Here is a 27,555-nt window from a genome sequence, read left to right as displayed (position 1 = left end):
TGTGTAGTCAGGGGTACAAAAGAGCTGCCACAACAAGTTTTATCATGATGTGAAAATGTAATTCTTGTGTTTAAATGTTTGTCATGAATTAGATGACAGCACTTCTTTACTGTGCAGGTGATGGAGCACTGACACAGGTTGCCCAGGGAGGTTGTGGAGTCTCCTCCTTGGAGATCTCCAGAAGCCACCTGCACATGGTCCTGAGCTCTAGGTGGCCCTTCTTGAGCAGGGTGTTAGAGCAGGTGGCCTCCAGAGGCCCCTTCCAACCTCAGCCATTTGGTTGTTCTGTGATTCTGTGACCAGTTTTTCTGTACAGATGTTTGTAAAGTTTAGGTAGAAGAACACAATGCAGACAACATCCTTAAGGTTGCCAACTCCCAGATTTTGGAGTTTGTTTATTTATTTATTTATTTATTGTAATTAGTGTTGTCAAATTTAATTTGGGTTGATTCCTTCTGCCTCACCTCAAACCTTTTTTGCTAAGTGTTCCAGAATTTACTCTGGAATTTCATACGGTTTGGGTACTGAGACTGAACTAAATACACTGTCTGCATACTCAGTTGTTTGGTAGTGACATCATTTCCATCTCCTGAAATGGTAAATGTATTACCAACAAGGTGGCTAACCACTTTGGATCTAGACATCATTCAACTTCGTGCATTCCCCAGTGATAAATAACAAGAAGAAAACAAGCCGGTATCACACGCACAAAACTTAGAGGACAAAGATTATCTCAGATTCCCAGATAAAGAAGTTCCTGGCATGAGAGTAACAAAATTTCATGCTTGTTGTAACCACATTCCTAAACTCAAGTTAACTAACATAAATGATAGTCCTAGGAAAGTTTCTATAATCTACAAAAATTCAATGGAAAGCCACATTTGTGCCTTTATTTCACAACTTTCTGGAAACTGGGGCTAAAATTTTGTGATCAATTCACGGTGACAATATCCATGTTGTGCCGTTACCTGTTCTTCCTCTTGTGGCTGAAAACCTACCTGTTGAAAAGATGATGTTAAACTGCCAGCTCAACCCACTGTCTGGGGTGTTTTGGGTCAGGTATAAAATAGCTCAAGCAGGTTGTGAACCTGACTGCTCAGCCTTGGCTAAATGGCTCAGTGTTCACAGTCCATCACCTCATGGGTGGGAAGCAAAGAGGGAAGTAGCTGTGGTGATGATACAGGCAGTGATTTGTATGTGAATAATGACTTCTGACATCCTTAGTCCCACCCCTTCTCACCCTTTGCTGTTGCTCTTGTGCCTGTGTGCTCTCTGCACAGTCATGATGGTTGGGTAATTGCAGGCTGATTTGTTTCTGTTTGCTTTGGGGATGATGAATTATAACCTCCTTCCACTGCTGGAGACTCTTATCTTTCCCTTATTGCTCTTATATTGCTTAGGAGCCACCACGCCCTATACATCCTGCCCCACTCCCCGAGGCACCACAGCCATCACGCCTGCCCCCTGAAGCTGCCAACACTTCTCTGCCTCAGAAGCCACAGCTGAAGCTGGCACGGGTACAGAGCCAGAATGGTATTGTGCTGTCATGGAGTGTCTTGGAAGTGGACCGGAGTTGTGCCAGTGTGGACAGTTACCATCTCTATGCTTACCACGAGGACCCGAGCGCCACTATGCCTTCCCAGTGGAAGAAGATAGGGGAAGTGAAGGCCCTTCCCCTACCTATGGCATGCACTCTTACTCAGTTTGTGTCTGGCAGCAAATACTACTTTGCTGTCCGGGCTAAGGACATCTATGGACGTTTTGGACCCTTCTGTGACCCCCAGTCCACAGATGTGATCTCTTCCCAGAGCAGTTAAACTAGAGATCTTTGGAGCCTTTAAACTTGTCCTTCTACCAAGAGTTTACCCCCGGTTTTGGGAAGGTTGATCCCATGCATGAAATTGATTTTTAAATCCACTCTCTGCAGGATTATTTTAGACGGCTGTGTGATACACTACATGAATTGAGAACCAAAAGAAAAATAAAGTCTCACCTGCAGCAAGAGAACCTGTTTTTCTGGATAGCTCAAGTCATGGGTCATTTGAAAATTGTATTTTCCCTCCCGTGACAGCTGTTCCACCTACCTTTTGTTCAAGGGCACTTTGGATGCCTGGGATTCTGCTTCAGAGTGGGAACAAGATAATAAATTGCAGTTAGTCTGAAGCAAAGCATACACATCTGTAGTATCTATCAAGGCACTAACACGAGGGCAAGAACAGATTTGTATCTTGCACCTCACCGCTCTGTGAGCAGGCTGTGATGTGAAAGGTGATTCAAGGTCTCACTTTCATACTGGAAGATTGAGTGGTCCGTTCTCATTTTACAAGCTGTAATCAGCTGTCTGAGGGGAGGAGAGGGAATTTTAGTCTGGCCAGGGACCCAACATGTGTGTGAATTCGGAGGTGTTGGAAAGCAAAATTGTCCCACTACCTCCTACCTCTCCTAAATAAGAGCTCTCCTCTACTATTGCCGTCTACCCTCACTCACGCTGGGAGCATTCCTAGGTCAGATCAGAAACTGGATTGTAGAGACTGCATTCATATCTCTCTAGCTCAGATAATTTCTCTGCCACTCTCCTCATACACACAGCCCAATTTTTTAGATTTATTTTGTGCCTTAAAGAGTAATTTCAGAAATAAATGTAGCCAGATACCTTGTGGTGTTCTTTTATTTGCTTGGAGTTACTTCTCCTTTCACCCCTCTAGCCAGCCTTTCATTACCGCTTCTCATCTTTGTGACCCACAGTGATTGTTTTTTTCTTTCTGTAGACTAGGAAGTGTGACATCTGCTGATGCTGGATTCGTTTTTATCTGCAGCACCACTCAACCCTTTCCTCGCTGTAATTATTGAGTAGTTGTTTTTGTCCTGTGAAGAACATTAGAATACACAGACAGTATTTTCCACCAGTCTTTCCCTGTTCTTTTGGGAAAGCCATATGCTGCAGTTCAGCCAAAGAAACCTCTGTGGTGTTGCACCATGAAAGCTTCTACTTGTTAGCACTCAGTTTGGATGTTCAGTTAGTACAAAAAGATACGAAACTGGCTTCCCAGTCCTCTTCTCTGTTCCAGTCTGCCTCTGCAAAAAGCTAAAACACCCAAAGTAGTTCAGACACTGGCCCAAAACTTGTGAGCAACTGCAAATGTTACTAGAAGCTTTCATGATGCTTCTGAGCTGAGAAAACAAAGCGGTACATCTGCCCCACTACCCTGTCAGGGGAACTTGCTTTTTGCATAACCAAACTAACACACCTGGATGAGAAAGGATACGTAAGGTTTATATTTTGGCACTTATAAGAACAAGGACAGCAGTCACGTTCCTTTCCAACAGAACTAAGCAGAGAATTTAGAATGGAAAGATAGTTTTGTTTCGTTTTTTAATCTACTTCACCATCTGGCAAAACTGTAGAGGACACACATAACTCCAGTGCTATAAAAACAAGAAACTTTTAAATATAAAGCAAGGTTGAAAACGGGCAGGAAAAATTAAATCCCCAAATGTGGCTGGTGAAATAAACTATGAGCTAATGGGTTCTTCAGTTGTATTCCCTTCAAGAACCTTAACGGTGAAAGACACTCCATTGTAGACTTCTGTCTATACTGAATTACTGCAGTCCTTCACGTAGCTGGGATTGTCACTTCTGTCAGGTGAGTAACAAATATTCTCTGTATGGATACTTGCATTTAAAGTATGGCAGTTTTACTGATCTGGGAGAGCAAAAATTCTGTCTAAACCCAAGTATCATGAGAGAAGGTTCACACTCAATCTCATGTATGAAAAATGTGTTACCCTTCCTTTGAATAACAGTTGTCCCTGTATTTCTGGTGCCAACAATCAACAATGCCTTGAATTTTTCTATGTTCAAGTAAATGTTTTGTCTGCCTATTTCAAGGAATAATTACTTAATAATGCATTTAGTCTACTTATGGGAAGTTGAGTCCTTATAAAGCCAGTTCTGTTGTAGAGGCTTAGAGCAATTCCTTCCAGTTGATGGCTGTTAAGTCCTCCTTGGGCAATTACTTTAATGTTTTTGAGGTGGTACCAAAGGGCCGTTGGCCGTATCAGTACAATGAGGTTTTTATAGTTTGAAAGTTAAAAATAAATATTAGAATACAACCTGGAACTTATGCTGCTTATTTAATTTTGATTCCAGCCCAATCTGTAAATCAACTTTTTTATAGTTTGTGCTTGCTCTTAGGTCATGGTTGTTACTAGCTTTGTCTTGCTTGAGCTAGGCGGGGGGTGAAAGTCCTGCGTTAGAATTTCTCTCTTTCCTCCAATGGAGGTATTATTAGGGATGGTCTGGTACTGTGTTTGGAGGTTATGTGGACTGCATCTTTAGAGAGAGGACTCATCTTTATTTGCTAAAGAAAGACGTAGTTCTCAACTGAACAGAGTAAAAGCGGGCTTCTTGCTTAATAGATCTGTTTCTGCTATGTATGGCAAAGTGCAGTTGATTTTTGTGACTAGAGCAAACTGGCTAGTTGCTATTTGCTGACTGAAGCCATCAGTGTTGCAGGGTGAAAGCAGACTCTTCTTTCATCGCAGCAGAGATGTTAAGATCCAATTTCAGGATCTTACGCAAGTGGTGGTGGTGGCAAAGTATGTGACGGAGCCTAGCTTGACTTCCAGATGTCTAGCTCGGTTTGGAGACATTGCAGGTAGCTGGTTAACACAGATGCCAAGAGAGGACTATGCCACTCCTGTAAAATTATTTTCACGGTGACCAGATCTCTGCAGTGAGTATTTACCTCTTACTTTAACAAACAGGAGTATTGCTTAATTCCTTAACTCAAATGGCACTTTTCCCAGTGTTGTGGGGTGGCTGTTTTTTATTTATCCTTTAATATCCCAAGAAAAATAAAAGTATTGGGGAAATGAATTTCTGCCAATAACATGTTCAAAAAGAATTGGTTTCATTTCATAGACTATATTTGAAAGTATTACCAAAATATCCAGGAACAGTCCAGGTCTGTTAACACAGTGCTTTTAGACTGGGCTCATCATGAAAATGGCAGTTGCTGAAGTTTTCCAGTAATTCATTTTAAAATATGCTAAAAACCTCGCTGTGACTTTCAGGTGGTAGAATAGAATAGTTCAGTTGGAAGGGACCTACAGCGATCAAGTCCCACTGCCTGACCACTTTCAGGACTAACCAAAAGGGGCATTATCAAAATGCCTTCCCTGCACATTTTTCCATCTTATTTTCAGTACCTTGGTATAAATTTGTTCCTGTTTTATTATTTGTGTTGTTGCCACTGGGTATGTGACATCTTAGCAGCACTACCTTGGATCTAGTTCTCCACATTTTGGAAAACACTGCACTGATTCTACACTTGTGTTTTCCATCCTCGCTTTCTGTTTTGTTTTAGGTCTGGTTTGGTTTCTTTGTGTAATACCTGGGCATGTGGATGTCCAGGCTGAACGTAATTTGAGTTAGTTCAGGCTCTGGTTGGAAGGGAAGCCCTAATGTGGTGTACTGGTGGCGAAATGCCCTTCTCTTCCTCTGAGTTTCTCTTAACCTACAGCTTCACTGACCTCCTTTATTTCAGTACAAGTCTAAAAAAGCTTTATTGGATTCAAATAACTAAACCCTTAGGAAAGGTGCAGACTGTAGGTATAGCATCTGTTACTGCAGCTGCATGGCAACTTGAGAACATGGGAGGGTGTAGGGGCTGGTTCCTCTCAGGCTGTGTAATTCTGGGCTCCAACCCAGCTTCCCTGGGAGTAGCAGCTGGCCCAGGTCTCTGCTCCTTTATTTATTTGTGCTGCCCTTTGCCATGTTAGATCAATGAGCACAAGCACTGAGACACTCACCCACCCCTATGTTTTTAGCACAAGGCTGGAAATGCCCACGGTGTCTTCCCTGTAAAAATAAGGGGTCTTATACTGACTGCTTCCTTTGAAAGCAATGGCAAAACCCCTCGTGCCTTCAGTGGGAGCATGACTGGGCCCAATAGTAGGATCTGAGCACTGTTTTGTACTGTAACAAAAATATCCCTTCACCCTTTCCATTACACTGTCTGTCTGAAGTGTCCAATATATCAGAATCTGTATTATACGTAGGACCAGGTAAAATCTGTTCTTGCTCCCCAAACAGCCATTCCCCAGTTCTAGACTATTGTATACACTGTACAGTCAATCTGTGATTCTGCCTTCTTATAAACTCTTCAGTATTTTCATTTAGTAAAAAATATCCAGATTTTTTCAAATAGAAGCTAAGATATTAAATATATATATATATATATTTAGTTAGGGGTTGGCGTTGTGTGCAAACACTGGAGGGAGGAGTTCAAATGACATTCACAGAGCCAGCCCTGCCACCGCCTGTACTCCCTTCTGAGGGGAGAGGGAAAAAAATGACAGCTAAGAAAAAGCAAAGGAATTGATTTTTCCTTTTCATACCTTCTACATACCCATTAAAATGCCTCTTTATTTCTCATTGCCATTGTGCAGGCTGAGCTTTTTTTAATATATTATATACATATATATATATATTTGAAGTGCTGTCTTAATTTAATGGGGTTTAGCTGTAAATAAGGTAACTGGGTAGTAGCTGTTTGGGGAGGCCTGTTCAGCTGTAGTAAGTTATGGACTATTGAGTCAAACATGCAAAAGTCTTTGCAAGCAACTCAATCTGATTTCTTGTTTTGTTTTACAGCTGGACTTGTAAATACGAAAAATGTAGGACTGCTTTGATGTCCAATTTAAACTGGGCAGTTGCAAGCACTCCCCCATTTTGTATGTACTGTAGATTTGTGTGTGTGTGTGTATGTGTGCGCGTGTGTGTGTGGTACCTGTAGTGGGGTTTTGTCTGACAAGCCTGAAATTTATACTTTGAAATAAACTACTGGGTTTTTAACGTTTTGAGTCATCTGTGCTTAGTTCCAGACCTCTCAGGAGACTAAAGTGCCAAGTGTGTGCTCATCCTCTACAGCCGTGCTGCCACCTGGGGGAGGGGGCAGTGCAGGCACATCAGCATTGCAGGCGTGTTGTCACCTTGACCAAGGAACATGGAGCAGCTCCAGCTCCTTCCCAGCAAGTCAGGTGCGTGATGCTGCTCTCCCAGCCCTCTCAAAGGAGAGAAAGTGAAAGCAATGCTGTAAGGCCCAGGAAGTCACCTTCCAGACCCTCGCAAAGCAGAGGCTCAGTGTCCTGAGCAATCCAGTGACCCGCTCCCCTCTCCCTCCAAAGGGCTGGCTTTAACCTCTGACAAAAGAGGTCACTCTTGGAGCAAGCAGTGGGGAGAGGGCACGGGTAGAAGCCAGGATAGCATCAAACTCTGGCTCGTATGCCTTGGAACCAAGTCCCTGCTTCACCCACAGGCACTATGGTAAAAGCTGGCTCTTGGGCCCAACACAGCACTGCTGCTGAACGGCAGAGGACTCAGACTGAGCTCCTGGGGGACAGACAGACATGCCTACCCTGCGTTAGTGCTGAGCCCACACTTCAAGGGTCACACAATCAATGTGTGATGGTAATAAGTAGTTTCCCAGCACTTATTAAAACTTGTTTCAAGTCACTGACCAAAAGAGTATGGACTCATGTAAGTGATGGCTGAATACAATCACACTTGAGAGTGCAGAGTTTCTCAAGCGGCCTATTTAGCGTAAGACTCTACATCTTGCACATAGTTTTGACCATTGCGTTTATCATAAAAATGTAGCATAACCACTCTGCTCCAGCACTGCTGTAATTGCAGCTGTGCGGGCAGAAAGGGAAAAGTGTGAACATCAAGGGCCCTCGTTTTGCTGCGGAGCAGCCTTGCCATACACTCAGTGGTACATCTGGAAAGCGGTGCTACACCCTCAGAGCGGGACGTACATACCGCGAAGTGCACAGAGTACAGGTGATGTTGTGTAACAGCATGGGCACTATAAAATGGCAAGGGGGACAACAAATCACGAGAGAGAGCAGCACAGCACCAGGTCACTGCCACAGAAACACACCGTTACTACCTGGGGAGCTCCGTGCGATGCTGCCTGGACACGCACGCACAGGCTAAGTGGTGGCCATCTCCAGCTACAAGCAGAGTGCACCGCTGACAGCTCTTGTTCCCCCCATGGGAGCTGAGGCCATGCAGGGTGGGACGGGGCTGGATGGGCTGGGGTGAGGCTAATGCTGGATTTCAGGAAAGGGGGGGGTGATAAAGGAAGCAAGAGTTCACATTTGATACAGCACTTCTGGGGACATTGCTGGGAGGAGACAAGGCCTCTGGAGGTGGTCTCTATTGCCTCAACAGCAAGTTTCTTTCTTTACCTTAGTGCAAGGGATGAACTCCTCTCCACCACCTTTCCATGCCCTCCCCAAATCAGACAAAAAAAGAAGTCTGCGTGCCTCCCCACCAGCCAAGCCTGAAAACCTTAAGTTTGAAGGGCAAAAAACTACGGGACATGAAAGAAAAAAGATGCATGGGGGGGATGTGAAAAACGGGACATTTTTTTGTAACATACCTTTTGATTTTTTCCCCTTGGACAATAAGCTCTGCAGAGGGAGATGAGCTGATGAGTGAGACCTCTTCGCCATTCAGCTGCCTGAGAATTAAGCTGTCAGCGCTGTCACTCCCTGCCCTACAGGTCAGCACAGCCGTACTCACAGCCTTCTCTGCTCCCTGACGGTGCTGTGCTGGCAGCAGAAGCTGGACCCCAGCTGCCATGGTCACAGCTGGCCTGCTGCCAAAGGAAGCACATGGGGCAGTACAGTAAGAAGAATGCAGTGACCTGCTCATATTTGGTGTTTATCCCAAAAGCATCAAGCCTGCTGCCCTATAAGGCCAGAACCTGCAATAAGCATCACAGTGAGGGCTCACAAAGCTGACAAATGAGGCAGAGGGCAAGTTACTCTTGAACAAGGGCCACCAGTACCCATGTCCACAAGCTCCAAGCAACAACAAGGTAAGAAACGCACAGAAAGCAGAGCATACCCCCTTACAGCTGTGCCTGGGGGGGGCTCCTCCGAACCACCCTGGGGCAGGCACTGACACAGCACTACATCTCTTACGGCATCAAGGGAATGTCACATTCACTCTTCCAGCAGGGGAACAGCTCAAAGTGGAATGTGCACCAATGTATATGCTTATGGTATAGCTGCATGTGCCCAGAAAAATTACTGTCATGGTAGCTGCTTTACCCCACAACACACTGCAGTGCAAAAAGCAGCTCTGTACATTGTACATTCTCTGTACGCTGGCAGTGTCACTTCACAGTGCTCTCCTGCCCCTCTACCCCACCCATCCCTGCACACAACAGGGATGTTCCCTGCAGCCTCACTTACCTCCTCCTGCTCCAGCAAATAAATCACTTCACTCCCTGCTCCAGCTCTGAGCCTCAGCAAAGCTTCGGAGCTTTGAATTTGAGCCTCAGACAAAAACTTTTGGTCAACCCTTGCCACTTGGCAGAAGTCAGCCCTACCGTGACAGCCAAATATTTAGGGTAGTGTGTCACCACACTGCAGTAACCCACTCCCTTCCCCATCACATGAGAAACTCCAGAGGCTTGCCAAAACCTCACACTGCTCATCCTCTGCCTGCATAATACAGGGCAGTACTGTGCACTGACTAGATTGCACTGTCAAGGCCATGAGGAAAGAGCTGTTTATTCTGTTTTGCTTTCTTAATTACACAAACAACATCCAGCACAAAACAGCCCGGTGACTCCTCAGTGTCAACATAGAGCTAACAGTAATACATGCAGCCCCAGCCCTCCCAGTCACCCTCCACTGGGAGCAGGCAAAAATGTCACTGAACAACTGGACAGACACAGATGTATGTGTACAACACCCTACCACACACACACCCTTACCTACCTTGTCCTGCTGCTACATTGCAGCCCGGGGGGGTCCAAGAGCATCAGGCTGCTTTCAGAACTCACCGACCACATCCCTTCATTACCTCCCAGCGCCTGACCTTTGCATGCTACTTCAGGGAGACAACAAAGGAAACCCCGCACGAGCCACTGAGGGGGGGGCCCTGTAAACAACAGGCTCAGTTACTGCTGTGGAGAACACGGCTGTGACTCTTCACTAGGAACGTCACCAGATGACAAGCACTTCTGCAGTGCATGCTGCAGGCACTGCTCAGACGAGAGGCAAACACCAAGCCGGCACAGAGACAGAGCTACTTGGTTTGGCCCAGTCCTGAAGGCAGGTCCCGTGCCTAGAGATAGATCACTTCAGCTGGTCACACTGCGTTCACTCACCCCCTGGGAGTAGCTGTGATGATTGCTCAGATCACCAAAAAGCAGTGCCATGCCCACTTCCCATCAATCCTAGGCAAAGGGCCACCCTGCGAGAGGCAGCCCACCTCTGTGCAAAGCACCCAGCAGGCAGGACAGGGAGGCAGGCAAGGCACGGGGACAGATACATCCAGGTGGATTTATTACACACAGGAATGAAAGTTTCCATGAAAAAAAATAATAGAATCTCATTTTGGAATATCAACGCCAATTTTACAGGATCGGCCTCATGGTGACGAAATTGAAGTTGTAGGATTCAGGCAGGCCCTGGTGGCGTGTGTGGTTAAACCGTCTCCAGGTGAAGACAGGGAGACCCCCCTGTACGGGGGGGCCGTTGATGGCAGTGGCTGTGAACGCTGAAGCCAGGCGGAAGTCTGACACCTGTAACAGAGGACAGGAATTCAGGGCAAAATGGTTGACATGCACCCATCCCAGGGCAGGAACAGCTCAGGGAGATTTGATAACAATGAGGTAAAGAAACTGAGCAATGGAAAATGCATGCTGCGCAGGCAGCATTCCTCCCCTGCAGAGGCATCTTCAGCCACAAACAGCCAGTGCTGAAGGGCAGCGCAAGTCCACGCTGCCCTCTAGCCCTTGCATTATGCAGGGTGAGAAACGCAGCTGGTCTGCCCTCAGGAGAGTCCTCCCTGCGTCTGGGTGCCTCCAGAAGTCTGGGTAGGCAGCCTAAGAGCCAAGCTGAGAGGAGATGCTCAGCACTGGCAGTGCCAGAGCAGCCTCCACAGGGCCCATGTGAGCAGTCAAACCACCCAGAGGAGCAGCAGGCTGGTCCCCATGGCATAAAGCACTGCACAACTTACCCGCACGCCAGGGCTGGACAGCTGTGTGCTCAGGTATTGCCCTTCACAGTGAAAATACCGTACAGACTGCCTAGAAAAACTGCTTTCTGCAGGAAAGTGGGTCTAGGGATTTTTTCACCCAAAAAGCAAGGTGACCTTTGGGGAACTTTGCTCAGAGCAGTTTTACAGAAAGGTGGAGACCTGGAGCAGGGTGACTCACTGTAAAGCCAGGCTTCTGGAAACATAAAACTAAAATGAGGACAAAGACACATCCCGGTGGGCTCTGGGGAGGCACCCACACAGACCCCATGAACAGGAGGCCAGGGCTGTGCAACAGTTACCTTCCCCACCATCCTCCAAGTGATGTGAGAACTTATTTCAGCCTCCACTTAGATTCCTTCTGCTGGAAGGCTTTGGGACTTAATCCCAAAACACCACAGGTCCCCAAGAACATCATTCCCCATCAAGCACTGGGACAACGAAAAGGGAGAACAGACAGGCCTGGCCATGCCCATCCTAGCACAGGGAAGTGTGCCACAGGTTTGAGAAGAGCACAAACAGGTTGCAGCAAACCTTCAGCAGATATTGAGAATAAGGTTACTTACCTTGGAGTCGTAGCAGCCTGCAGGCACTGGAAAGGAAGGATTCAGGTCTTCCCTGCAGCAAATGGTGTTGCAAGGATTGTGTTCAGCATAAGGATCACGCTGGTAGTCTGGGGAGAAATGTGGCAGGGAGGGAAGAAACATAATCAAATTAGTTCCTTCACCCAAAGCTTCTACTACTGAAACAAAGTCCCCAAACCACTAAATGCTGGCTAAGTGTGCTGGCAGAAACAGCTGCTTTCATGTTCCTCCTTAGGTAATAACTGGAAAATCAGTGCTCAAGATGGGACATTAAGTAGACAAGCTCCTAATCCAAATCCATACAGTTATTTCTGCCTCCCAGGGCACCACCACCAACCTGTAACCACAAATATTTGTAATTCCGCATGACATAAGCTTGTGGGAACTTTGTGAGGAGAGAAAAGTGGAAGAGAAAGGGATGGGGGCAGGCGGGGAAAAATAGCAGTGAGATCCTTTTTTTTCCTTTTCTGAACTAAAATAAGTGGCAAGGATCAAAGCCTTCAAACACCCACTGCAGTAGCTGTGAGCTAGGAGGGGAAGAAGGACAAGCCTCAACATCTATGAGCATGCTGCTACTCACAGCCCAAACAGCAGCAATACCCCACCCTGGGAGAGGCCTCCCAAACCCCAAGCCCAGTAATCAGAGTGCTCCCTGTAATTGGGAATCAAAATATAGCATCTAAAGCTATCTGCACTTAAAGACGGGCTTAGCCAGAAGTTAATTAAGCTGTTTTTAATCCAGTTAAGGAGAACCCTGTCAGGGAAAAGCAGAGCAGAACATTACCTACTAAAAATGACCTCTCCTGAACGGGGAGGGAGGGGAGAGCACCAAACTGACCTGAAATTTTACACCAAATTATCGGATCTGATATGACTGCTGCTTAGGATTTAAGGCTTTCAAGATCTGTAGGCTGTACATGTGGCAGCGTAACAGCAGTCCTCAGAGAGTCTCTTGGAGTGTCAGCAGCTCTTTGCAAAGGTCACACAGCTAGCCCAAGGGACGTTATTCTGAATGGAACCCAGTCTCTCTCTGTTCAGAGTAATTTTTAGCCTTGTTTCCTACCTAGAGAGTAAGCTTGTGTTATTTTTTGTTTGTTGTTTTGTGTATATACTCTGCACCTAGGATAATGCAACTCTGATCTGTAAGTAAAGCTGCAGTTTCCCACTATAACAAAAAAGTAAAGGTCACACTGCTTTACTAAGATCAGCTCCACAACATACAAGTGTATTTCTTACTGTTGTATCTCATGATGTACTTCATGTCTTCCAAGTTGGTCACTTTGCCCTGGTCTCGACGGAAGATTTTTGCTCTTGGAGCAAGCTCATAAGAGAAATCCAGGCCATACTTCTCAACATATTCTGCATACCCACTGAGATTGTAAATCTTTTCGTGGAAAGGGATATTGTACGAAGGCCAGTAACCTGCCGGAGACACAAAACAACCTGTTAATCACTTGGAAGAGCTGAACACTCTTGTTTATATCAACAAAAGCAAAGCAAACCATTTCCCATACCACATCACCTTAACAGCATTTCGAGGAATAACAGGTCAAACTGGTTTGAAAGCACCAAAATAAGGCAACAGTCACTGCAACGACTGGGGTTGACACCCTGCGTAACACCACTGGGGACTGTGCACAGGCAGCCCACCCCTAGGCTTCCACCCTGAGGACCCATCCTGCAAAGCAGCCAAGATCAGACTTGCAGGAGCCTGAGGTGGACACAGACCAGCCACAGCCCTTCTGCAAAGGTTACACTCCTCTGAGCCTGAGAGCAGCAAAAGATCATTTCCCTCAACCAAACTTCCTTGCAAGAGGCTTGAAGAGGCCCTGGGGAGATGGGGGGGAACAAGACAAAAAACAACAACAACAACACACATAGCAAAAGGCCTGGAGGTAGACAGAAACAGGAACCATGGAACAAGAGATAGTGACAAGTGCACATCTGCCCCCCATCAGCCTTTTAGGGATAGGAAGCAATTGACCTCGAGAGAGCAAAGACCCATCCCAACTTTTCCAAGAGCAAGTGTGTACTGGGTCTGGCTGGGATGTTAACTTTCCCTGCAGCAGCCCAGACAGTGCTGCGCTCTGCACTTGTAGCTAGAACAGCAGTGGTATCACACCGGTGTTGTGTTTGCTGCTGAGCAGTGCTGGCACAGCATCAGGACTCTCTCTGACCCTCCTAGGGGGTGGGCAAAAAAAGTGAGAAAGAAACATCTCCAGGGCAGCTGACCTAAACCAACCAAAGGGATATTCCATGCCATATGGTGTCACACTCAGCAATAAAAGGGGGAGAAAGGAAGAAGAGGGGAGGGGTGGGCTCTTGTTGCAAAAACGTCTGTCCTCCTCCCGAACACCGGCCACGTGCATTGAGGCCCTGCTTCAAGGACATGGTCAAGCATCGCTCATTTGTGGGAAGTAGAGAGTAATTTCTTTCCTCTGCACTTCCACATAGCCTTTACTTGTTTTGTTTAGTTATTCCCTTTCCCCCTCCCTTTTCCCCTTTCCCTTTTTTCCCTTTAGTTGAATTGTTTAATTAATAATAATATTTCCTTAATAATATATTTTTTTCCTCTTTAATTAAATCATCCTTATCTCAACCCGTGAGTTGTTCTTTCCTTTACTTCTTCCCCTCCTCATCTGAGGAGGGGGAGTGAGAGAGCGGTTGTGGTGTTCAGCTGCCTAGCTCGGTAAAACCACCACAAAGTGTTAATCCTCCACTTCTGCAGGATTACCAGCCAGAACTCCAGAGAGCTTTGGGCAGGTGATGTAACTGTCTGAAACAAGGCTACTCTAGGAAAAAACAAACAAACAAAAAAACTTGTAAAGAGCCAGGAGACCATCTGGGTACCACAAGCCCTAGGAGGAATACACTAGGTATCTACTCTTCCCTGCACATACTCCTCAAGGCAGGCATCAAGGAGTCTTTAGGCAGAGACTATATACCATGGCTAGTCCCAGCGTGAGCCAGTCCCAAGAGCAGCATACTTTCAGCTCCCTTCCAAAGCATGAACCCTCCCACTGTCAACAAGGAATGATGCTTCTGAAAGAATCTGGCCTAGACTTACTATCTCAGCGCTGGTAAACGCAGCGCTCCATCTATTAACATCAGCCCAGCACGACATGAGGAGTCAGATGGTAAGATGCTCAAGTAAGTCAGCTGGGATGCACTGAGAGCGAGATGCACCTACACAAACCCAGCTTCCTGGGGGACAGATACGCAGACAGCATCAGCACTGGAAAGCTGCCTGAGCAGAAGCCTTACTAGCTTGGGTCCTGCTCAGCATGCAGCAGAGGTGGGAGTACCCTGTCTGCTGGCATTTTGCTAAAACAGAGGAAGTCATTCGAAATTCTCCTCCACAAAAAGCTCTTCTGTGTCCCAGGCCCTGCAAGACTGCAAAGCTCACATAGCCAGTGCAGCATCCAACCTGAGGCAGGCTTTAACCAAGGGCTGACATGGGCCAGAGAAACTTGCCTGTTAGGTCTGGTAGTGTGAACAGTGAGGAAAAAAAGAGTAAAAGGTGATGTAATGTTGGAAGGGGGGCAGGGGATGATCTGAAGGCAGCAATAGTTGTCTGAGACAATACCTTCCTCTGCCCAGAGGGAGGATCTCAGCAGTGCTGAGAGGTAGGGCAATGAAAAGATGAGAAGCACGTGGTGGAAGAGACTGAGATCAAAAGTTTTGATTGGAAATGGTGCTTTTGATGCTGAAATGGATGCGCAACTCACTCTTCATCAGGAAACATCGGAACTGTAGCCATTCCCATGCCCTGTCCCTAAGCTGGAGCCAGTACTGCCCTCCTCCACTTCCTCTAGAGGGTTCCTGAGTTTTCTTCATCAACATACAAAAAGCACCTTGACATCTTTGCCTGGAAGGGGCAACATAAGAGATTCCTGTTTTTCAGTCACCTGCACTGGCCTAACAGACAAGCTGACAAAAGCCACAAAAATCTTTCCATTTGCAAACTCATATAAAAAAGTTCTTTTTTTTTTTTCCAGATCCAGGTCTTACTAGAGCGATGTCAGCCCTTGTTCACCTGAGAACTCAATTCTCATTCTCTGCTGTTCCTAGGTTTATGCCTGAAAGAACGTAAGAAAACTGACTGTGGTACAAATAGATGTCTGCTCTCTCTGAGCAGGCCAGAGTGGTGAGAGTGTGCCAGGGTTTGCTACTCCACACACTGTAAGCCAGCTCTGTGCTTGAGAAAGGCAGCTTCCTTCACCCAGGCTGCTCCAAGCATCAGGGAACAGACAAATCCCCCCAGAGCCCCTGCCCTGGGTGGCACGGAGGAGTCCAAGACTGGTGCTCACAGAAGCAGTGATGACTTTTAGCAGCTGAGGTCTCTAAGGCAGCACTTCTGCAGAGCTCAACCCACCCTGAGTGCTGTTAAACATTTAAGCTTCTAGAGACTGGGTGACTTCTGCTGCACACAAGGTGCATTTATGTACCTGGGAAGAGATATACAGTAAACATAAAACAAACTTCTAATGCATGTGACCACTTTCCCACAAAGAGCAGTCACAAGATCTCTTAGGAGGGAATAAGCAGTTAGTGGGTGTGCCCCCACTGGGCTCAGCCCTATAGGAATCCCACACAGCAGTTCTACAGAGTCACTGCTGAAAAGGAACCCAGAGAACCCGCTAAGACTGGCCTGCCTGCACAGATGTCACAATGTTGTGCCATGGCTGTGCTGCTTAAAGTGCAAGAGCTAGAGAGGTCTTCTTTAGCTTGGGTGTCTGCACTACAATCCACAACACACTGCAGAGGAGTCCAAGGCATTTCACCACTGAATCACATATAAATACTAGAAGATAAAATGCAATGGCCTGCTTTCATATCTTCAGTGGATAAAGGAGACAGAGAAACATACAGAGGAGATAGGAGATTTTTCTACGTTTATGGTATTAAACATCTCAACACCACATTGACATTGTGGCAGTGCCTCAAGTAAGCTAGACTCTTCCAAGCACCCAGACACAAGGAAAAATTCCAAAGAGAAGCAACCCTAGCTGCCAATGTAAATGCATTTCCAGTGATCTTGATGATAAAGAGCAATTCCCACCAACTCAGCTTCTCAGCACGTGATTAGAGGAAGGGGCACAAGGGCACACGCTTAAATTTTTGGGAAGAGCTCAGACTTTTGGATGCTGTTATAATATGTCTAGAAAACACTTGTGAATGCAACTTGACGGGATGTTTTATTTCACCATCTTTTAGTTTGTTTGTTTTCCAACAACTTATTGCTAGTCTTGCTGGGAGATCGAGGAATCTTTTGAAGAACATATGTTTATTAGATAACAGAGCTCCAGAGAAGTTCAGGAACTAAACCTAGTGCAAAGCTTCTCTCCAATTTAAAACCTATCTCCTTATACAATAACACACTCTCCACACAGCCTACAGCATCACAGTTATTCAGCAAGGCTGCAAATAGACCTTACCTTCCCCCTCATGGGTCTCTACAACTGGGAAAAACAATACCAAAGGAAAAAGAAAAAAAAAGGAAAAGGAAAGAAGGTGAAGTCTGTTATTCCCTCCCCCACTTCTCAGAAACACAGACACTCACCATATTTCTGCCACAGCAGACACGAGAAGTGAATAGTGTTATTGATATAGCACCAGTGGGACATTCACACAAGGCTTTCTAACTCAAATCTCAGCAATAACGTTCAACAAGCCCTCCCCAGGTACAAAGCACAGTCAGCTGGCACAAAGAGATGGCTCTCCTAAGCCTGAGAACGCTGTAGGAGCTATTACCTTTCCGTAGAACATTTGTTTGATCAGAATACTCCACAAGAGTTGGGATCTGCTCAACAATGTACAATGCTCCTTCATCAAGGCTCTTCTGCAGCTTGACCTTCTTCAGGTCCAGCACCATGTACTGATTGTTGTAGGTCCCTAGGTATGAGAGCAAAGAGTTACATGCCCTGCCTGGGGAAGGAAAAGGGTATCAGGGCAGGGGAAGGAACACATCCTTCCTTTTAATATTAACATTTAAGAGTACTTACCAGAGTTGCACTTTGAGAAGGTTTCTGCCCAAGCTTTGCCACCATCTGCCATCATGTTAGCAATGCGGACCCTCTGCCAAGCAAACAGGGATTCGGGCACCACTTGTTTAATGAGGGTCTGGTTGAACACACTGTTGGTGGTCTGCAACATTATCAAGCCACTGCCTAGTATGTAAAAGTCATCCAAGGACACTAGAAAACCTTAAACAAGAAGACAACAATTTGTTATCTCTCAGCCCTTTGTTGTATTCACAGAACAAGACAGATTCATTTATATCCCCTTGGCTTGGGTATGTGCCTGGATATTTTAAATAAAGCCGTAAAAATATTAAAGGTGAGATGGCAACTTCTGCAAGTATTTCAAGCCCACCTACCAGCACAGTTCCTTTCACTTGTCATGTTTTCAACACACAACCTGCTTTGTCTAGAGCATTTGCTTCAGGTTTGTGTCCCAGCCTTTCCCACTTGGAAGTTTCCCCTTCATATGTCAAGCAATGTCTTATTCTGGGGAATACATAGTATAAATGTCTAGCAGCATTGTTTTGTTCATAACAAAAATGTTTCTTCAAAAACAACGACAAAAACAGAACAAAAATACAAGCTCCACATACAGATCTTCATCAGCTTTTTTTTTTTTTTTTTTAAATGGATCATCAACCTTTCTTCCCCCCCGGCTCTCCCCCCAAAAAAGGATCTCTTCTGGACTAAACAAACTAAACAGAAAAGTCTTCCTGCTTAGTTTAATCTTTTCCAATCTAACTATTCCGAAAAGCATCTCTAAGAAATGGGCACCTCCCAGATTATAAGCCACCTCCTGTATATGAGAGAAAGTTCTACCTCCTCTTCTCTGACATGCAACAGCCCTGCAAAACTCAACGCAGCCACAGCTCTCAAGAGCAGGATTCCTTTCCAGGTTATATGCCAACAGAAACATTAGGTCCAATTGCAGATCCCATGTCAGGAGGTGGTATACAGAACTGCAAAGGTCAGCTATAATGCCATGGATAGCTTGGCAACTATTTACAAAGCAGAAATAACTTGACTTTGAGATTCTCCAGCAGGATACAGGGCTGGCAGTCACCAGGTTGGGAAAGAAAGGTTGTGAACTGAGCTACCAATGGAGAAGTTATCCAGAACCTGGTCTCTTGTCAATAAGCTTTTAGTGGCATCGCTCTTTAAAGAGTACACAATACTAAAACCTTCTTTGTGTAATACCATAGTAGTTGTGTCCCACTACAGCATCTTGTACAGCAAGCCTCATTAACACACTTTGCAAATAAAGCGAGGTCAGCAACCTGTGATAGCCAGAAAGACAATTTAGTCCTGCCTCATCAAAAAGGCAGACCTCTTTCTAGCAAAATTAATGTTTAAGGGCTCGATTTCAGCAAGATTTCTTTAAAATCCCAAAATCTCAAATCAGATCCAGGAAAATATACTTTGCAGTCACCTGTTCTCTAATGCTATGTCAGTATAGAACAGGCAGAGCACCCTGACAGCTTGCAGGTCCTACTACTTCATTCTTGGAAACAGGAAGAGTGGCAATAAGTAAAGAGTACCCATAGCAGAATTCTCTCAAGTAAATATAGACAAGAAGGGAAGCACTCTAAACTTGGCTCTGGCAGCCTGTTTTATACCACGACACTGACTACTCCTGAGGTAAGCTGCTGTGTAACAAGATGAGTGCTTGTCCAGAGACAAAAAATGAAATTGTTAAACAACTGTGGTTTGAACTGAGCACTAATTCCCATATGGATACCAGTGCCAAGTGACCTACTTCAAAATAAACTGATTAGCTTTGTCTCTCTCCTTTTAAAATCAAAGCTGAGATAAAACTCAACTCAAAATAAGTGGCAACTCAAAAAATTAAGTTGAATGGATTCTGTAGTTCAAATAATTTGCAAAGCTAAGATGAGCTGAAAACCAGTGGATTTCTTTCCAGGACTTGGTATTTACCAAGTTTCATACTGCAGTACTTTTATAATACGTAATACATGGAGTGTGCCCTCCATGATACACCATTATTAGCTCAGTTATCCAGAGACAGCATATGCCATTATGACTTAAGGTACAGGCACCCCTGAGACAAAGGGAAGTTAAACACATATGGCAGGTTTACCAAGGACAAAGGCATCCACAAAAATAAAACCCAGATGAAGCCTAGAGATAGCAGCAGATATTTGATGTCCTCTTGTGTTATCCTCATTTTTCCACCATGTATGAGAATCTGCTATAATTGAAATTGCCTTTTAGGTAAACTGTACAGGGAGATAACAGTGACATATTTTCCTCTGTAAACCCATTTCCCATTTTTATCAACTACTCTCAATCTTGTTGTTCTGTGGTTTCTTTCCTCCCCTTTCAACAAATCTGATTTTTCCTACAAAAAGAAAGAAATAAAAGCCCTTCTGACTGCATCTTCAGGGTCTGAGCCATTTAGATTCTGTTTCCAAACACCACTGGAAAACTGAAGTTTCCAGATTCTGGAGCTTCATTCATACCACTATTAATATTTTGGTTTGCTTGGTTGATTATTATTACTATTATTTTTTAATCTGAGCCATAGTGTTCTCTGGGGAGTCATCACACTGAATAGTACAAGAATGGGGGGGGGACATGGACAGAACACAGATGTGCTCCTGACAGCTATTGTTCCTAAAGAGGTAGTTGCTGCTTTCTCAACCAGATGGCATCAACTTTACTGGAATTTTAAAGGGTCCTTGTGTTCATTCAAGGTCAGAAAGGTGCAGTGTCACAGTCTGGAAGTCTGAGACAAGAGTCCTAGCCATCACCTCACAGGGATGAGAATAGCTCCAGGATAAAATGCTCATGCTCTGGGCTACAAACACACTTAACAATGGGAAGGGAGATGCCTTCTCTGGATTAGCTTTCTTAATCCCACCAGCAGCTGCTTTTCATACCATGACTGATCTCCTGCCAGCTGCCTTCCTTTCACTTGCAGATCTCTCCTAGGTACTAGGCAAAGGTACACCCCACAACGGAGATGAGATACCAGAGTCATAAAGTGCATCAGATGCTTTTCCTCTGCTCACTCTCAGATTTTAGATAGATGTTGGAGGGAGCTGGGAGGCAAGAAGTGACCTGGCAAAACTCATGAGCATACTGGTGCCAGTGGAGAATGTGCTACTCCCCTGAATAAGCACCTAAAACCAGAATACGACATATTTAACAAGACTGTGGCTCACCTAGAGAAAGCAGGTCACTACCCAAACTACCGTGCTTGGGTCCAAATGGTAGATTCCCTTTTTAAATGGGATTCAAAACTAACTCTTCAAGAAGAGCTCCACCCAAATGGGGATCTTGGAAACTGCAATCTTCTCCCTGCTGTCCAAGGAAAACAGGGAAATTTCATCAGCTAATAGGGCTCATGTCTGGGAGTGACTTGGTGGGGCAGTGTCAAACAGTGACAGCACAGCCAAAGGAATTTTTTTTGGCCTTATCTTTTTTTTTTTTTACTAGAAATGTCCTGAAAAAACAGCACCCACCTAGTCTCTGTCATCATATTTCCTATCCCTCCAAATGAGCAGAGTTTCACTCAACAGTTGTTAGCAAATGTTACACGGCCTGTACATTTTAAGTTCATTGCTCTGCAGAAACTCACCAGCAACACTAAGTATTTATGCTCAGTCTGAACAAGACACCGAAGTGAGAAGCATCCAAGCATTCAGCTCAGAGCCACTCTTCCTTTCCAGAGGTTCACAGAGATGTTTTGCATGCAGCTCTGCACAGATGCTTTCAACAGAAGAGAAAGCAAAAATGATGAGCAGGGTTCAAGTGAGGATTAGGATTAGTGTGGAAACGAGCGTAGGTGGTTAAACCATTCTGCAAGAGCAGAGATTACTGCTCACATTCATTCCCCTTGCCAGTGCCCCTGCAGTGCTACTATGGGTCTGAAAGGGAGAAAGCAGAAAGGAGGAAACCTGAAAGAAACTGCAGCAGTAATGTTTGAGCATGCTGGCAAGAATATTGGAAATTGCTGAGGAAGCAGGGATGGACTCTGCAGTTCCTGACCATCCTCTGTTTGCTGAGCCTCAGCAAAAGCAAGGAAGTGCAAGGCCCTCTAGCTGTATCATAATGTATATGCTGGTGTACATCATTACTAACCTGAGATGTAACAAATAGTCATTTTTGTAATTTAATTTCACAGTTTTGCCTTTACTTTGAAATTTGTTAAATAAACAATCTGAACAACTTTATCCTGATCTCAGGACAAATCAGGGAGTCAGCACATTCCTTTTCAGAAGACAAGTGTTTCCTTGAAACATTTCTGACACAGCTTTTCAACAGCTTAAGTACTACTTCATAACCAGACTACTGGATGTCAGAGAGCTATGAATTATTTGGTTAAGTGCCATTGAAGGCCTGGAAGGAAACCTGCTTCTTAATGCTTTGTTACCTCCAAAAGTCAATACTTCTATGTATGTTAGGATCATATTAAGATCCTGTTCAGGGGATCTCAATAAGAACCAGTAAGAATATCTTAGGAGGTACCTGTCAGGACAGAGAACAGGAGTGGGAACTCATGCAGAGAGAAGTTAAAATTGTCAGGTTGGGCAGAACCTGTGGATTTCATGGTCAGATGCCCTGAAAATTTAGGGCTTCATCTCATCACTACATGGAGCAGAGTGTTGTGGCAGTTCCCTCCTTCCTGAATGATGCCCTGAGATCATTACCAGGCCAGCTGATTTTGAGTTTGCTCATCTTCTGGAAAACTGCAAGTTTGTGAGCTACACCCACAGCTAATGTAATCTGCTGTAGTCAATGGATCACACTTGCCTAGTGCTTGTGATACTACCCTGTAATTAGGTGGCCAGTGAGCACACTTGACATACCACAGGTCTCTCGAACTCCACGGTAGCCATGGGAAGTACGTTTTGCAACAGTTCTCACTGAATTTTGTTAGTAGAATGAAGCCTTACCACATCACTGCATCAGAGTACTTAGGAAAGCAAGCTTTAATAAAATAAGCCCTCTCTTAAAGGTTCCCAGCAGACAGCAGTCTCAGGAAAATGCACTGGGATTTTGTGCACTAGCAAGCAGACCCTGAGCATCTTAGCACAGCAGTAGCTGGTTTTCAGGTACCCTCCCATACAGTGTGCTTTATCAGTCTTGTCAAAGCAGAAAATATGTATTTCACTTTATATAAAGAATCCACAAAAGGAACAACCCAAAGATACCTGCATATACACCGTCTAAAACAAACTAACAAAACCAGTAACATTAACAATAATAATAAAAGTCACATAAAAGTCACTCTATGTGGCAGATTCTGATCCCAAGTTTGCATCTGCAGCACAATACAGCATGCAACAGTTGGGAAACACAGCCACATTCTCCTAAAGGACAATACTATCTTCAACAGTATTTCTTCAGAGAGATACAAGATCCAGAATGACCTTCTGTACATTCAGGTGATGAGCAGAGCTCAGACAGAAGCCTTGGCTTTCTACCAGGTTATACAGGCTTGGCAAAATTCCTTCCAACAAGAAAGTCAAATTCCTCAGGGAAAAACTCATGTTCCTGAAAGGCTGTACGCTTTACTAGCATTTGACAAAATACCTCTGACTCCTTCCTTAAAACAAAACAAAAACAACAACATGGAAATTGTGTTCCCGAGGGTTACTGAGCAAGGTCAGAAACCCACATGAAAAAATTAAAAAGATTGCTTCCAGTATGAAATGAATGCAACTGCTTTACAAAACAGTTTCAGGAGTCCAAGCCAAAAAGGACCCTTGCCTTTGTACTAAGACAAGCAGAGTAATTAACCAAAGTACATTTTGAAATCATCAGCCAACACAATTTCATCAGAATCAGATGACCTTCCACAGCACATATGTCACTTTAAAAAGCTGCACATTTGAGTGTTTGGCCATTTTTGAATTTGAAATTCCACCTTTAAAAATTTATGCAGTGCTAACTCATCCAAACAATCTTAAATTTGCTTTATTTTTTCATGTTCACATTTCTTGGTGCTAATTTGAGCTCTTTGTTTGTTATTAAAACAAACAAAAAAACTAACAAAAACAGAAAGAGGACCTACTTTACTACTGAAATATTAAGTACTGATAGTTTCTAATATTCTTCCAGGAAACTTGAGAACAGTACATGCTGCCTCATCTTCCCAAGGGAAATTTTAAATACTCTGGCTGAATATATTTCTGACACGTAAAATACGCATTAAAAATACTACCCTTTGCCAGTTTATAGAGAAGCTGCGAGAGAGAGAAAAAAAAAGTTTGCTAACCCAACATCAAAAAGGTCTCTACTACAATTTCAAATGGCTAGCGTTTGATAGTGTCTAATAATGTTATTACAGCACAAGTCATACCATGGTACTACACACAAGTGTTCAAAACCTTGCTATTACCAAATGCGTGAATGCTGTCAACAAGGTAGTAAGTTCAACAGTTGAGGCAGCTGTGCACTGCACAAAGCAGATCTCAAAGCAGCATGTTTGCATGAGAGGTAGCAGAATATTTAACTAGTACAACTCTGAGCACTGAATGTGATTAGCCAACAGCAAAAAAAATAATAAAGAAAAAGAGAGATGTTTAGGCCAGAAGAATTGAACAAGGCATTTTGTCCCCCCCGTGGCTAAAAGGATTAAGGTAGGTTGAGCCCAATGCTTGTTGAGGTATAGACCTTTTTACAGGCAAGAAATCTACAAACCAAAGATGGTCCATGTCATCTTGAATATCTTTATTTGGGGGAGGAGACCTTACCTGGGTAACTGCTGAATGAGACACGGCTGGTGCTAGTGTATGGGTCAACTATATTGAAGTTCCAATGCTTGTATATTCTCAGCGTGGCCGCATACGTAAACCAGCTGGAATGGGCAAAATATATGTTCTCATATCCAGGTAGAACCTGGAAAACAGAAGCATAATGATGAACCATTTCAGGACCTACCATACTCTGCATGTTTTGTACTTGATAGAAACTGGGGGAACAACTTGTTTTAAACAGTCTGACTAACTGCATTGTTCAAGAAGGAGCAGATTATAGTGTTTTTTAATTGTGTATTGAACAATGAATTTTTGAAACCTTTGGAGATAGTTCTTGCCAATGTTTTGCTTTCAAATCATTAATTGTCATTGTTCAGAATGAAGCAGTTTAATTTTTTTTTTTTTTTGGGGGGGGGGGAATGGGGGGCACCTGTGTACCATGATGTTTTGTTTCTCATTTCCTCTTATATATTTGTATTTATGCATTCCAATCACTTCTCTACAAACATACCAAACATTAACTTAGAACATGCTCTTTCTGTGAAAACACCTCTGGGAAACATTAAAGCACAGAAGCAAATTCAAGTACATATATATTTTGAAAAGATAAACACATATTGATGGTATGTCTTCTCAAAGTATTTCCCTGTTTCTAAGACTTATTGCTACCTCAAACATTTTGTTACAGTCAAATATTGAATGAATGCATCTCAGTTGAAGATTAATGCTGTTACTCTGGAATACATGAATCTCCATACACTGCAGAGATGTTTGACAGTTTTAGTAGAAAAATTTAATTGCAGCCATGATGTATTACCCCCATTGGAAAGCTATTCCAGAATATCACTGCTAACACTAAGAAAACTTTTTCTAATTTCTAGTCCGTATTCATCCACCAGCCTTGCACACTCATTTGCTCTTATGCCAGCACTAAGTAACCTTTCCCCTACTTATACCCCCAGTTTATTTGTAAGCATTGACTGTATCCCATTCTGACCTTCACTTGGCTAGGTGAAATAAATTACTCTCATCCAGTTTCCTCTCCACAGTAGCTTCCCATTCCCTAGTAATTCTAATAGCTTTTCCACTGTCATTCTCTGTGGTTTTTATTTTTGTTGTTTCCCCCCCACCAAACACCAGTGAGCAGAACTGGACCCAGAATGCCACGGAGGTACAAATGGTAACTGCATAAAAGTGCCTTGATCAGCAAGGATCTCTTCAGGCACATGCAATATAAACAGTGAAGACTACAGAAACACAGACTCATGGCATTTTGAATCAACACAATCACTGGAGCTGTATTTCTTGGTGCTCACCTTGATGAGTGCAGAGCAGTGACCCATATCCCACTGGTATTTCCCATGACCTCCTGCATCCACATTGCATTGTCCGCTCCTCGTAGAATACTCAAACAATGCAGGAATGAGGTCCAACAGGTCTCCAACTGCATTCAGAAACTGGACATCAAAGATGCTCAGGGGCTAAAGAAAGAGAGAAGAGACCACAACAAACACTTTCAGACAGAAGCATCAGTCAATAGAAACTCAGCTGTTAAGAACTTTTTCCTTCTCAAAGCAATCTTTTATACTTTCTACAAAACACCTGTTCACTAGATTTTTTCCCCCTATTTATCTAGATGCCTTTGAAAAGCCTTACATTAGCACACATTCAGGTGAGCTCTTTTTTTAAAAATAAAGACCGCAATTAAAGATCCTCATGTCTGAGAAGGAGGAAACAAATGAAGGAAGCAAGATAGATACATTAACAGTACTAATCAAGCATGGAACAAGCTGAAGAGAGGAAGTCAGTCAAAAGACATTCCACTACAGGATTTCAAAAAAACTCTTATGGTTAGAGAGAGCCATGGTTAATTATGCACAGCTCATTTTGCAATCTTCAGCATCCTCTCTTACAATGCCTCTTCAAACATAAAACCTTAACAGTGGTCTAACCTCAGCCTTCAAGGACCGTTTTCTAACTCTTTCCTGTTCTTGCTTGCACCACACTTTTAGTTAAGGCAAGGCTTAAGGAAAACACAGAACACACATCAGTGTAGCATTATGATTAGTAATTTTAGAATGGAATGTAATCATAGAGCAAAGAAACATGTTGCTTGCAATACAACTCACTGTTAGTAAACCATAAAGCTGAACTCTTTACAAACAACAATACAGGGGAGAAGATGACAAGGAAAAAAATAAACAACAACTAAAACTATGTACCATGAAAGGCCCTAACAGCAGCTATAGTTTGAGGGAAAAATTCAAAGCAAATTTGAACATATGTTACATTTCTCTAGCTCATCATATTTTTGCTGTCATAAAAAGGGATCAGCAGAGGCCACAAGTGATAAAAATCAAGAGATGTACCTTTGGATAGTTTCAAGCAACTCAGTGGTATGAATCATTGGCAAACAAGTCCCAACAACTGCTATCTTACTAGAATCCATACAGACAGACTTGCTGCAGTTTCAGCACTTTTTTCCCCCCATCCAGCCATACTTAAAGGACTGCAAGCCAAACATACCGTGAGAAGCTGTGTTCCAGTGTTTAATTTACACCCATAACTGTTACAGAAAAGTCAGGCAGCAAAGTAATGAGTGAACATTACTACCAGGAGGGGGAGGAAGCAGGATTGCATGTGAGAATGCTCAGCCAGCCTTTAGACACTTTAATTGTTCTTTCTATCCATTTGCTACACTATATTCTCCTCCATAAAAACCTGCCTTCATTGCAACATCTACTGACATTGCTACAGCATCACTTGGAATTCTCTATATATTTGAAAAGTTTCCTATTTATGTGCTATCTTGTGGTCATTTCAAATGAAAAAAAAAAAAAAAAAAAAAAACAACAAACCAGGAAGTCCATCCAAACCAGAACAAAGGTGCTATGGAAGTAAGCTAACAGCATTATAACCACAAAAAAGGTGGGAGGAAAGACTCTTTTGGACTAAACAGCAAAGATTATTTAAATTCCTAGTGTTCCACTGAATGAAATTGCTTTCTCCCAAAGCCAGACAAAACAAAAGAGGAACTAGGTTGCTAAGTACCCACCAGAGTTCTGTTTTCATTCGCCTTTTGAGAGGCGAACAAGAATAATTCCAATATATTTCCAAGAACTCATGACTTAGCTTTGCTAGGATAAATCTGGTTTTGT

At 43.9% G+C, this 27,555-nt stretch overlaps 2 protein-coding genes across 3 annotated transcripts in view; one reads left to right on the top strand and one right to left on the bottom strand.

Moving 5' to 3' along the window:
• The window catches only part of ATF7IP (activating transcription factor 7 interacting protein), a 106,909-nt gene extending 100,050 nt beyond the window's left edge, over positions 1 to 6,859 (top strand). For both annotated transcript variants that reach the window (XM_035335450.1, XM_035335460.1), the window contains exon 15: positions 1,401 to 6,859. In XM_035335450.1, coding sequence (XP_035191341.1) covers positions 1,401 to 1,817 — 417 coding nt within the window. In that variant the 3' untranslated portion in view covers positions 1,818 to 6,859. The remainder of the gene's footprint in view (positions 1 to 1,400) is intronic.
• Positions 6,860 to 10,348: 3,489 nt separating this feature from the next.
• PLBD1 (phospholipase B domain containing 1) overlaps positions 10,349 to 27,555 on the bottom strand; it is a 37,451-nt gene continuing 20,244 nt past the window's right edge. Inside the window, exons 5-11 of the mRNA XM_035335466.1 lie at positions 25,714 to 25,878; positions 24,395 to 24,539; positions 17,655 to 17,855; positions 17,404 to 17,544; positions 12,886 to 13,071; positions 11,632 to 11,738; positions 10,349 to 10,610 (exon numbers count right to left, since the gene is read on the bottom strand). Coding sequence (XP_035191357.1) covers positions 10,443 to 10,610; positions 11,632 to 11,738; positions 12,886 to 13,071; positions 17,404 to 17,544; positions 17,655 to 17,855; positions 24,395 to 24,539; positions 25,714 to 25,878 — 1,113 coding nt within the window. The 3' untranslated portion in view covers positions 10,349 to 10,442. The remainder of the gene's footprint in view (positions 10,611 to 11,631; positions 11,739 to 12,885; positions 13,072 to 17,403; positions 17,545 to 17,654; positions 17,856 to 24,394; positions 24,540 to 25,713; positions 25,879 to 27,555) is intronic.

Source organism: Oxyura jamaicensis, chromosome 1 (assembly GCF_011077185.1).
Source record: "Oxyura jamaicensis isolate SHBP4307 breed ruddy duck chromosome 1, BPBGC_Ojam_1.0, whole genome shotgun sequence".
Taxonomy (NCBI): Eukaryota; Metazoa; Chordata; class Aves; order Anseriformes; family Anatidae; genus Oxyura; species Oxyura jamaicensis.
This window is presented reverse-complemented; position numbering and strand designations above follow the sequence as displayed.